The sequence below is a fragment of the Myotis lucifugus genome, unplaced genomic scaffold (genome assembly GCF_000147115.1).
Source record: "Myotis lucifugus unplaced genomic scaffold, Myoluc2.0 scaffold_54, whole genome shotgun sequence".
NCBI lineage: Eukaryota > Metazoa > Chordata > Mammalia > Chiroptera > Vespertilionidae > Myotis > Myotis lucifugus.
This window is the reverse complement of record NW_005871102.1, coordinates 1796664-1809601: the sequence shown is the minus strand read 5'-3', so window position 1 is coordinate 1809601 and position 12938 is coordinate 1796664. Positions and strand designations below refer to the sequence as shown.

Below are 12938 nucleotides of genomic sequence, written 5' to 3'. Positions count from 1 at the left end.
AAAATCGGAATAATCATCTCAGTGACTCTAAAGGTTTTGTGTGAGGGTCATACTTGTGTGAGGGTCATGTTTTTTGTTTTTTATAAATATATTTGTATTAATTTCAGAGAGGAAGGGAGAGGGAGAGGGAGATAGAAACATCAACGATGAGAGAGAATCATTGATCGGCTGCCTCCTGCACGCCCCCTACCGGGATCGAGCCTGCAACCTACGCATGTGCCCCTGACCTGAATCGAACCTGGGAGCCTTCAGTCCGCAGGCTGACGCTCTAACCACTGAGCAAAACCAGCTAGGGCATGGGCCATGTTTTGTATGAGGGTTATACTTAGGTGAGGCTCACAGTTGTGTGAAGGTCATACTTTGTGAGGGTCATGTTTTGCGTGACTCACGATCCAGCCGCCGCCGTCCGTGTCCATGTCGCAGTACACTTGCAGGGGCTGGCTGGCGTCCCCGTGCAGGTAGATGGTGTACAGGCCGCTGGCGACGTTGCTGTTCTGCTGGACTTGACTGCAGTCCGAAGGGTGTGGGAAACGGGCACCAACTAGGAGCCGAGCAGAGGGCAGCATCATTAGAAGGGCAGCGGGCCAGTGCCTATTTTGTTAATTCATTTTGCTTGGGAGATTCATAACCTACTACTTTGCTCCTTCCAACTCTTCACTCACATTTCACTTTTCACTCATTCTGCTCTCATCAAACTCTCCAGATGTACTAGAAACAAGGTCAACTTCACATCTCTTCCTCCCCAACCCAACTGCACCCAAAGTTTCGCTCCTCTCCTTAGTCTCTCCACCAGGGGAGGGGCTTCTCCTGAACCTGTACCCTACCCATTCCCATGCTAGAGAACCCACAGCTCTGTGGCCACCGCTGCTGCGGACATCCCTCCCTCGGACACCCCTCCCGCGGACACGTCTCCTGAGACTCTCCTGGCCTCTCCCAGGCTCGGCCTCTACGATGTCTTGTTCAGAGAGCAGGAGCCCACCGACCTGTGGAAAGGGCGATGGACACACTCCTGCTTCGGCGATCACCCTTGAATGCCACCAAGGAGACAGGGTAGGTGACGCCCTGCTCAAGGCCTTGCAGCTCAAACCTCTGGTCCCCGCGTCCGAGCTGCACCTCCTACCACACAAAGGAGACAGGAAGCGACATTCAGTGTATCGCCCCCAGCAGCCTGGGTGCCATCACATTCCCTGGGGCCGATGCCAGCAGCTCTCAGGCAGCAGTGCTTGTCTCTGAGGGCTCAGTGGCAGCCCAGGACCCCAGTGCCTCCCAGCCACTTCTCCTGAACGGCCTCCTGCTGGCGCAGGAACTGGGAGCCAGCATGAGGCAGCAGCAATTGGGGAGAGGGGGACCCGCCAGTCTCCCAGGACCTCTGCCCTCTGGTCCACACTGGGGCACTCCACGCCAGGCTGAGAAGTGAGGAGGGGAGGTGAAACCATCCCCATGTCTACAAGGCAGGGAGATGGCTGGTTTCTCAATAGGCCTCCTCCTGAACCTGTGTTTCTGCCTCTAGCAGGGCTGTCCTAAGGAGTCACTGAAGCAATAATTACATCAATGTGCCTTTCCTTTTTCCCTCCTCCCCTTTCTTCCTCATCAAGGAGAGAGGACAACAATTTTCCATTGGGACAAATTTTGAAAATGTACTGGCCTTCAGATTCCATATGGGAAGTAGCATCTTTGAAATAAGGGTTAATAATTCATTCAATAAATCTAGATTGAGCAGCTACATATTTGGTAGGTGCTCAACAAAACAGACAAAAAGTCCCTTCCTCATGGAGCTAACACTTATGGGGAAGATAAACAAAAAACATGGGGCGATGTGGGTCAGCAAACATGCAATGGTCAGCTGGGAGCAGGCACAAGGTAATCCTACAAAATGAGACCCGATGTTCACAGGGACTGTGTCCCACATTGTCCCTTGCACACAGCAGGTGGTCAGGACCAACTCATTTATCAGCAGGTTGTCATGGGACCAGCAATCAAGCTGACCCCAGTTAGTTGCTTCATATGGGGCTGGCATGGGCACCATGAGAAGAGGCAGGAGCATGCAGTACCTTAGTGGTGCCATCTGGGAACTGGTAGGTCAGAATGTAGCCATTGATCTGAGCCGAGGGGCGTGTCCAGGTCAGTACCCCCCCAGACTGGGTAACAGCAGACGGACGAAAGTTTCTGGGAGGGTCGATGTCTGTGTATCAAAAGTCAGGCAATTATTATCACTAAGGTAATGGAAGTAATTTTTTAAAAAAATATATTTTATTGATTTTTTACAGAGAGGAAGGGAGAGGGATAGAGAGTTAGAAACATCAATGAGAGAGAAACATCAATCAGCTGCCTCCTGCACACCCCCTATTGAGGATGTACCCGCAACCAAGGTACATGCCCTTGACCGGAATCGAACCTGGGACCCTTCAGTCCGCAGGCCGACGCTCTATCCACTGAGCCAAACCAGTCAGGGCTGGAAGTAATTTTTGAAGTATTACATTTTCTGCCCACATACCCTCCCATGTCTTTTCCTTCACGCAGGCTCTCTTCTTCCTTGCCACCAGCCCGTTATGACCTTTGTTTCCAAAAGCATAGGAAGGACAAGGATTAAGGAACTGGTGCTGGGGTGAGTTACCTCCCAGATGGAGTGACCCTGGGGCCCATTTCCCAGCAGACCCGCAGAGGGTGGCGGGTAGGAGCAATCTAGACCAGAGGCTAGATTCAGAGCTGGCAGAGCCCCACGGTGGCGTGGAAATGATAGGCGAGTGCAGATCCGAAAGGGCCCTGCACAGGGAAACCAGGGCATCTCAGCAAACAGCTGCCAGGAAGGATGACGGAGTGCAGGGTGCCCCCCAGGATGGGCTCCCCGGCTGGATATCTGGAAACCACACAGCTTTACATCAGCCCTGGGGAAGGAGCATGACCCTAAATTCACTGAGATTCATGTCCAACAAGTAGTGTAGGGCTTATGATGGACATTAAGTTGACAGAGAAATATAAAGTCCTATTTCTTACACATCTAAGTGTGTGGCCTTAGATGCCTGCTCTGCACAAAAAGAAGCAGGGATGAAAGGGGTGTTTGTATAAAGGAGAGAGAGAGAGAGAGAGAGAGAGAGAGAGAGAGAGAGAGAGAGAGAGAGAGAGAGAGAGAGAGAGAGAAGGAGAAGGGAAGGAAAGGGAAGCAAGAGAAAAGAGAAAAAGCAGAACTCTCCCTCTAGTTCCCAGTCACTCTCCCACACAAATGCCAGTGGGAACATGGGGATGTGTGCATGGTGGACCAAAAAAACTAAAGCAAAGTAATTGGTTAGAAGACTATGTTTTCCCAACCAAATAAGATATGAATGGAAATTTCCATTTTGAAAAGTCATTATAGAAGGTGATTTTAATTTCGAAGTTCCCAAAAAAGATGTCTCCAGGCTATTTTATACCCAGTAGCATTTCGGCTGAGAACTGAATTGCAGTATTTTAATAGAAATCAGGCAGCTGTTGTTTTAGGATGTTTTCACAAATGTAGAATTTCTGCAATGTCAGCTTGGTTTGACTTTCTAAAGCGTAACATCTGGTATGGATTTTAGTGTCCTCATCCCACGGAAAGACTGAATTTCCCGCTTTGAAGTCAGGGATGGAATGATTTATTTATTTATTTTTAATATATATATTTTTATTTCAGAGAGGAAGGGAGAGGGAGAGTTAGAAACATCAATGATGACAGAGAGTCATTACTTGGTGGCCTCCTGCAAGCCCCACACTGGGGATTGAGCCCACAACCCGGGCATGTGCCCTGACCAGGAATCAAACCATGGCCTTCTAGTTCTTAGGTCAAGGCTCAACCACTGAGCCATGCTGGCCAGGAAAAACCTAGCGATTTAAATATCTTAGACTGGCTCTGCCACCTCTGTGACTGCCCACCATCCAGGTTATGGACTTGAGGTGTCTGTCTTAGTCACATGTCCATGAAGCAGGAACATGGTAATATTGCTGCCTTTAAAAATGGGCAAAGAGGGAAGCAAAGGGAAGGTAAAGGAAGAGAGGAAGGAAGGAACAAGGGAGTGAGGGAGACAGAGAGGGTGGGAGGAAAGAGGAAAGTATTGGTTGCCTCTAGGAGCACTTTTTATTTTTATTTTTAATCCTCACCTGAGGATATGTTTTTATTTATTTTAGAGAGGAAGGGAGAGAGGGAGAGAGAGAAACATGGGTGTGAGAGAGAAACATCGATCAGTTGTCTCTTATATGTGCCCTGATTCAGGATGGAACGACTGGGGATCAAACCTGCAACCTGGGTATGTGCTCTAGCCAGGAATCGAATCCACGACCTTTTGGTGTACTAGTGTACAGGACAACACTCCAATCAGCTAAGCCACACCGGCCAGGGCTGGAGAGCAGCACTCTTATTAGGGAGCCTGGGATGTGGACAACTGTTTTTCTTTCTATAGAACCTCGGTTAGTTTGAAAATTTTTATATAAGTATGTGTCACTTTTTTGGTTAAAAACTCCTATTAATTGTAATAATAATAATTATAAAGAAATTCAAATCACTTCTAACTCCAGTGGCCACGGGTATGTATGAGGCTGCAGAGGGGACGGCCTTGCCCAGACTAAGGAGGTCCATGGACCTCGGGGTGGGCACAGCGCTCTTCTCGGGACCCCCAAGGCCTGATCGCCATGAGGCTCAGTGAGACCAGAGGCCCATCGCACATAAAATACAGGCATCGGACCCCCTGATCACCAACTGGAGGGGAGAGTGAGGGAAGACGCTCCACCGCGGCCCCATCTAGAAGAGAGAAACAGCAGAGGCGCCTGGCTTCCCCGTGCTCTGAGCTGGAGCTGAGGCCCAGCCAGGGCTGTATGGGGGCACGTGGGAGCATGAGAGCTGGCAGGGCAGGGCAGTCAGGGAGGCGGCCTTTGCACAGCCATCTTGGACAGTCACGCTGTCTTACTTTCACACTCCTTCCTCTATGGTCTTTCATATTCATCTGAACCATTATGTCAACATATGACCTCAAAAAGGTAAAAAGGGAACCCTCTGAAGAATGTCCTCAGTGACACAGTCTCCCCTGCTCCCCTCCCCACATCTGATACGTGTGAAGGGTTCCCTGTCTGGGTCCCTGGAAGTACCTGTCAGGGCCTTGGTGTCGGCCTTCTGGCTCTCCCGGTCCCCCTTCTGGGCCCACACGTGGACCGTGTACTCCACTCCCGGCCTCAGGCCCGTCAGGACGGTGCTGCTCTGCTCCTTCCCCACCGGAACCTCCCTGGTGTCTCCATCGGCGGAGGTGTAGCGCACCGTGTACCTATCGATGACGGCCTGCACCGGCTCCCAGGAGATGGTGGCCGTGGTCTCCGTCACCCGGTCGGTCACCAGGTTTTGGGGGCTGTCAATTTCTTTTTAAAAATAAAAGGTTGACTTTTAGAACCAGCGGAGAACATCCCAGCACCCCAGCACCCCAGCACCCCAAACTCTCCATTCAACTTCTTTCACACAAAACAATTCCATCGACAGAAGTGAAAAGGCCCTGACTTCCATTTTCCAGAGAAACAAACCCCTGGATATTAAAACTGGGAGGAATTAGATCTTAATCGAGTTTACCAATATGGAAATTTTCTTCTGGTTCCCACAGGAATAACAATGGAAGTCACCTGAGCAGCAAGAGGAGTTGCCCCAAATTCTATTGAAACAACTTCCTTCCTTATGGTATGTAGTTAACTTGTTTCTCAGAATTTGAGAGCTGAGAAGTCATATCTTCCAACTTTCTTGTCTAATAAGAGGGGAGGAGAATGGGAGCCCAGAGAAATGAAAGACTTGTCCAAGAGCCTACTGTTTTCTTGTGTTAAAACTGAGACAACAATTTTTTTCTTGTGTAAAAGCCTTGTTCACTCTGAACTGGGAGCCCACCACCTTCTCAAGGCCTTTGCTCCTATTCATGTACCCTCTCTCCTGCACCATCAGTCTCTTCTCTGCCGCCAACGCTACTAGACAAGCAAGCTCTAGGCCTCCCATCCTTCTGCACCCCTTAACCTACAGACTTCTCAGGAGGACTACATGCCTTCACGTCTCACCTCCCATCACTCCTCAACGAAGCCCCGCACTTTTCCACATCGCACCACTAAAACTGTACGTCAAGGTCACCAACAACTTCCACGTGGCCAAGTCCAGTGAACAGCATCCTCACCTGACTGCTTCTGAGCAGTGTCTGGCAGAGCTGATCCGCACTCCCCTTCGTGAAACACTCCCAGGTCTGGGCTTCCATGACTGTACCCTCCCCTGGTTTCCCAACGCCTTGACTCATCCTTGGAGTCTCCTCCATCAGCACCTGAAACTGTTGGGCACCAAAGTCTCCTCTACACGCCTCCCTAGGTCAGTGGTCGGCAAACTCATTAGTCAACAGAGCCAAATATCAACGGTACAACGATTGAAATTTCTTTTGAGAGCCAAATTTTTTAAACTTAAACTATATAGGTAGGTACATTGTTATTAACTTAATTGGGGTACTCCTAAGCTGGCCTTTGCTAAAAACGTCCTCAATCTGATTGAGGTACATTTGCTGAGGTCGACCCCTTCCAACTCTCCCATCCACACTCATCTTGTATACATGTTTCGTCTATCTCCTTTCCGAAAACCGACTTCTGCGCATGGGCCACGAAGTTTCAATCGCACTGTACGTGCGCGCCCACACGTGGTATTTTGTGGAAGAGCCACACTCAAGGGGCCAAAGAGCCGCATGTGGCTCGTGAGCTGCGGTTTGCTGACCACTGCCCTAGGTGATCTCACCCATACCCACAACTGTAAATACCAACCGAATGCTTCTGGCTCCCCAATATCAATTCTGAGCCCCCACCTATATCTACAATTGTTTCTCTCTCATCGATGTTTCTAGCTCTCTATCTCTCTCCCTTCCGCTGGTATTAGACACTCAATGAATATATATTTTTTTAAAAAATCACTCAATTAACCAAAATAGGTCACAAGTATCCAAGCTTACATAGCTAAACATCTTAATGTTCCTCCCCAAAGCCATTTACCTCAGAAAATGATGCCCCAACACCGATCATACTTCATCCCTCATTTTCATCCTGCCCCACATCTCACCCATCAACACACCCTGTCATCACCTCCAAAATATGTGCCCAGAGATCCCCGTTTCTCTACCTTACTGCCATCACCCGTGTGCCAATCATCATTGTCTCTCACCAGACTTTTACCAAAGCCTCTTTACTACTCTTCCCACTTCCACCTGCCTTCTCTTTCATTCATTCTTCACACTATGGTCTGAATAACCTTTTTAAAATGAATATCACATCATGTCACTCTTCCAATAAATATAGCACGTGGTCCTGTATGATCTGCTTCTTGCCTCTTTTCACCTCATCTTGGGCCACTTTCTTTCTCGCCCTCCACGCTCCAGCAACACCAACAGCCACTCAGTTCTTCAGCATTGCATGCTGTTGCAGCGTAGAGCCATCACACATACTGTTCCCTTGGCCAGAAATGTCTAGTTTTCCCCACTATCCATTCTCCTCTCCTTCTACAAGCATACTATCCAAAGATCTCTCTGTACTGATGGAAATACTCTTTTATCTATACTGTCCAATTTAGTAGCCATTAGTCACATGTGGCTATTGATCATTTGAAATGTGGCTAGTCCAACCGAGGAAATATTTTTTATTCTAGTTTTAATTCATTAAAATGTAATATAACCACATGTAGGTTAGAAAGGACAGTATAAAAGAAGTTTACATTTGGCATGTGGCCATCCAGTAAAAGGCTTCATTTCCCAGCTTCCCTTGTCTTAAGGTCTGGCACCATGTCTGGAGTTTGGATCTGACCAATAGGATGTGAGAAAAACTGACACCTACAATGTTCCTGTCATGTCCTTTCCTTTCCTCATCCCCTTTCCACAAGCTGGAGTGAGGTTATGTGATGACAATATAGATGAAGGCAACTCCTGAAGGATGACTGAGCAACAATACGGAAGGAACCTGGGTCCTATGCCATACCAGCCCTGGCCTACTTGCACTCTGACCATTCCACAAGAAAGAGATGAACTTCTTTCTTATTTAAGCAACTGTTATTTTGATATTTCTGTCAACATTATTAGCTATTACTCCATACCATCTAAGAAATATCCCTACCCTGTCATTCTTTATACCTATACCATGTACATGTCCTTCACAGAACTTATAATTTACAATAGAAATTTGTTTGTTTGCCGATGGTCCATCTTTCCCACTGGATTTCAAGATAATTAGAATCATATAAAGGAATCATATTTGTTTTGTTCACCACTATATCCCAAGCCTGGCACTTAGAAAATTTAATTCATGTAGAAATGAACATAGAGCTCCAGCTGTCATGGACAATACTTGTTCTTTCAAACTACACACCATCTATTAAGTCAAACCTACATAAAATATCTTGCCACAGAACACTTCTTTAATCCAGTGGTGTAGAAATTTTATATTGGTTTAACTTGTTCTCTATAATTGCCTATAACTGAGTAGCACAGTGGTTAATAACACAGGCTTTGGGAAAGAGTTTAAAGATATTCATGAGATTGCTCTGTTTTTTCTTTAGGTAAATGAAGTTTTTTTTACAGTAAACTCTCCTAAAACACACCAGAGTCCCTCATCACAGTAACCTCATCACAGATCCCAACAGATCAATCCATAGTGATGACCCTAGTTTGTTTTTCTCCTCCCTGCTGTTACCTGTCGAGGCCTTGGTGTCGGCCTTCTGGCTCTCCCGGTTCCCCTTCTGGGCCCACACGTGGACCGTGTACTCCATGCCCGGCCTCAGGCCTGTCAGGACGGTGCTGCTCTGCTCCTTCCCCACCGGGACCTCCCTGGTGTCTCCATCGGCGGAGGTGTAGCGCACCATGTACCTGTCGATGACGGCCTGCACTGGCTCCCAGGAGATGGTGGCCGTGGTCTCCGTCACCCGGATAGTCACCAGGTTTTGGGGGCTGTCAATGTCTAGAAATAAAAAATGCTGATCACTATGCACTATTAATGGATCAAACTAGTGGCTATTTTGCTTGGGGCGAAACATGTTCATATTTTGTGGTTTTTCCATTTCATATGCTCTAACTCCTTCCTGGACATATATCTTCTCTCCCCAGATAGACTTTGGCTCCTCAAGGAGAAAGCACAGTAGACCAAACTCTGAAAATCTACGCCGTTACCTCTACTAAGAGTTTAGCAAAACAAATAACTTTACTCATTTAGTAAGCGTATGTCACACTCCCACCCTGTACACATAATGGTGTTAGTTAGAGCGTCAGGTCCAATGGAAGACACAGGCTTTGCTCACAGCAGCTAATATCATTTCTAGCATCCTATCAATGAAGACCTCCCATTTCATACAAGAATATTCTAATAGCAAGGCACACACAGAAGCTCCTAGGGGAAGAGGGATGTGTCCTAAACCCTCGGGGCTCTCGCTGCCAAATAGAGGACAGGGCAAATGGAAAGTGCTCAATCCGTATTGCTAAACGAATCGGCAAAAAGTAAAACCTAGTTTTAATATTCTTTATAATATCATAGATTCACTCAGAACACTAGTTTGCTAGTTAAATCTCCACACAGAAATATGGTCATTCATCTCTTTCTCATAGGATAGGAATATAACATAGAAGTTACCCTTATTCTCAAAGCCAGAATCATCATATTGTTCATTCACTGTAAAGCAAACCACAAACATCAACTTGCTCTGGTAGATATAAAGTCTACTTTTTTAAAGTTAAATTTTCAACATATTAATATAAACAACATTGAGTTTTCCTTTTCTGTTCTCACTCACAAACTCAGTAGGGGACCCTCAACACTGTCCACAACAGAAGATTCATGTGGCTCAATGTGCCCATCATGGCAAATCGTTGCTTGGAGACAGCCATGAGGCCCTGACTTGTAAGAAAAGCAGGTAAAAGGGAGTGGGCATGATGGGTATAGTCCATTATAACGGGACACCATTCTTCTCTCCATAAATCATGGATTCGACCAGTGTCAGGGATGAAAAAAAAATTAACCACCCATACACTTAGTGTGACAGGTCTTACATTCCCCAAGAGCAACGCTCCCTTACCTGTCGGGGCCCTGGTGTCAGCCTTCTTGCTCTCCCGGTTCCCCTTCTGGGCCCACACGTGGACCGTGTACTCCACACCTGGCCTCAGGCCTGTCAGGACGGTGCTGCTCTGCTCCTTCCCCACCGGGACCTCCCTGGTGTCTCCATCGGCGGAGGTGTAGCGCACCATGTACCTGTCGATGACGGCCTGCACCGGCTCCCAGGAGATGGTGGCCGTGGTCTCCGTCACCCGGTCGGTCACCAGGTTTTGGGGGCTGTCAATGTCTGAAAGGAAAATGCTGATCAATAAACACTATTAGCAGACTGCGATCTCGTGGCATGTTGCTTGGGGTGAGACAGCTTCCTGTTCTTAAGGTTCCCCATCCCATACGCAGGTTTTCAGTTGTGTCATGGACAGAGACCTTCTGTGCATGGCTGGACTCTTGGATCTTCAAGAAGGCAGCACAGTAGAATGAGGCCCAGACACAGAGTCAGAGGAGCTGGCTTCTAGCCCAGAGACAGAGCAGAGGGGCGGGGAACAGAGATGAAAATATTTAAAAAGTATGAACTCTTCTTGAATATTACTTTAACCGTAGGATCCTCAGAACAGGCACAAAGTGCTCAGGAGGACTTGTTCACCAAGAAAACAATAACCCTTCTTGTTCCAAAGAGATCACAGCAAAAGCCATTGCCCAAAAGTACTTAGCTCACAGATCCTAACATATAAGCCTCTTTATATTTTTCCCTTTCAAGAAGAAATAATTTAGTGACTGATCACAAAGGAAATACACAATGGGAGGAACAGTGGGTGGAGTGGACTGATCACCATTTATCTTTACAAGAACAAAGTATGAAGCCGAAGAACAACTCTCTATTACCTGTCGGGGCCTTGGTGTCGGCCTTCCTGCTCTCCCGGTCCCCCTTCTGGGCCCACACGTGGACCGTGTACTCCATGCCTGGCCTCAGGCCCGTCAGGACGGTGCTGCTCTGCTCCTTCCCCACCGGGACCTCCCTGGTGTCTCCATCGGCGGAGGTGTAGCGCACCATGTACCCGTCGATGACGGCCTGCACCGGCTCCCAGGAGATGGTGGCCGTGGTCTCCGTCACCCGGTCGGTCACCAGGTTTGTTGGGCTGTCAATTTCTTAAGAAAATATTTAGGAAAGTTTAAGCTTTGAAGTCACGGTAGAGATACCCACCAACCCATCTCCATGATTTCATCGTCTGGAGCTTTGTTAGCACAAGGAATGATATTCCCATTCTGAGTCTCTCCCTGAGAGGGAGTCGAGGGCAAAGGTCACCCCTGGTTCTCAATTCCAGAGGACCACTCATTATAAACCTGACATACTTCCTGGGCTTTCAGCTCCCGCCAATGATGTCTTCTTTGCAACATGATGGCACATCAAAACAATCCATCATACATCTGCCATGACATTCAGGGTACCTAATTTATATTTTATCAAGGGCTACTTTACAGGTGATCATTCTGAAAGTATTACCACCAGCACTGCAATGGCCACATCCTCTGTACATCTCCGCTGAGTCTGCTAAAAACACTGCTGCTGCACAACTTTATGTCTCTCTTCTAGTAGGTAGAGGGTTTTATGACCAGCTCAGAGCTGCTGGAAAGAGCAGCTCACGGAGATAAGCACTAGACTCACTGTCCTGTTTGAGCGTTAAGACTTGCTTTGCAAAGTCTCTCAACTCAGGTCATGTCTTTTGGTACCAAGTGCTCAAAATTCAATTCCAACTGACCACCTCTCTCATTACCTGTCGGGGCCTTGGTGTCGACCTTCTGGCTCTCTCGGTCCCCCTTCTGGGCCCACACATGGACGGTGTACTCCACGCCCGGCCTCAGGCCCGTCAGGACGGTGCTGCTCTGCTCCTTCCCCACCGGGACCTCCCTGGTGTCTCCATCGGCGGAGGTGTAGCGCACCATGTACCTGTCGATGACGGCCTGCACCGGCTCCCAGGAGATGGTGGCCGTGGTCTCTGTCACCCGGTCGGTCACCAGGTTTTGGGGGCTGTCAATTTCTTTAAGAGAAAGAAAAGAGTGCAGCATTTAGCAACTCTCTGGCTCGTGAAAGGCCAGGTTGCCCAAATGATGACCTCGATAAATTTCAGAGTCTGTTAAATGCAAATGATTGAGATAACTTGAGGGTTTAATTAAACAAGTGGTCTGAAATTTCAAGAATGGTCTAATTGCATTTCATGAGAAGTAGGGTGTGCAGACAAAGCCACCATAAAGTCTCAACTTTGTAAACTTTTTCCACAAGTTGCCTTTGGATAAAAAGAATTGGTCTTTTTCTCCTTTCCACTGAATTTATAGAAAGCGCTCTTTCAGTTTCCAACTCCTTGTACCTGAAAGAAATCCTACTTCAATAAATCTCAACATCTGCTCTAATACTGTTTTGGGGAAGAAAATTATCGTGGAAATAGGAGCTGCCAGTTCTTTCCACTGCAAACATTATGCCGCCTGGCCAGCATGACTCAGTGGTTGAGCATCAACCTATGAACCAGGAGGTCAAGGTTCGATTTCCAGTCAGGGTACATGCCCAGGTTGCAAGCTCGATTCCCAGTGTGGGGTGTGCAGGAGGCTGCTGATCAATGATTCTCATTCTTCATTGATGTTTCTATCTTTCTCTCCCTCTTCTTTCCTCTCTAAAAATCAACTAAAAAAAACATTAGAAAACAAACAAAAACATTATGTCTCTGGTCAAAAAAACAAGACTCTAACTGATGGCATTTGAGATCTGTGCTGATAGAAATAACCCTTCTTGTAGAATCTGTTGGGTGTATATGTGATTAACCTGGGTTAGAATCTCTCTCCATGATTTCCTGTCAAGTGCTGGTAGCCTCGAGTGTTCTCCAGGATCCAGCTTCTGTGAACCCAGGGATAGTGCGAGG

General features: G+C 47.5%; 1 protein-coding gene across 1 annotated transcript in view; it reads right to left on the bottom strand.

Moving 5' to 3' along the window:
• The window catches only part of TNN (tenascin N), a 33408-nt gene that overhangs the window by 9039 nt on the left and 11431 nt on the right, over nucleotides 1-12938 (bottom strand). The window contains exons 7-14 of the mRNA XM_023753928.1: nucleotides 11802-12065; nucleotides 10912-11175; nucleotides 10055-10318; nucleotides 8683-8946; nucleotides 5095-5358; nucleotides 2052-2182; nucleotides 984-1116; nucleotides 390-541 (exon numbers count right to left, since the gene is read on the bottom strand). Coding sequence (XP_023609696.1) covers nucleotides 390-541; nucleotides 984-1116; nucleotides 2052-2182; nucleotides 5095-5358; nucleotides 8683-8946; nucleotides 10055-10318; nucleotides 10912-11175; nucleotides 11802-12065 — 1736 coding nt within the window. The remainder of the gene's footprint in view (nucleotides 1-389; nucleotides 542-983; nucleotides 1117-2051; nucleotides 2183-5094; nucleotides 5359-8682; nucleotides 8947-10054; nucleotides 10319-10911; nucleotides 11176-11801; nucleotides 12066-12938) is intronic.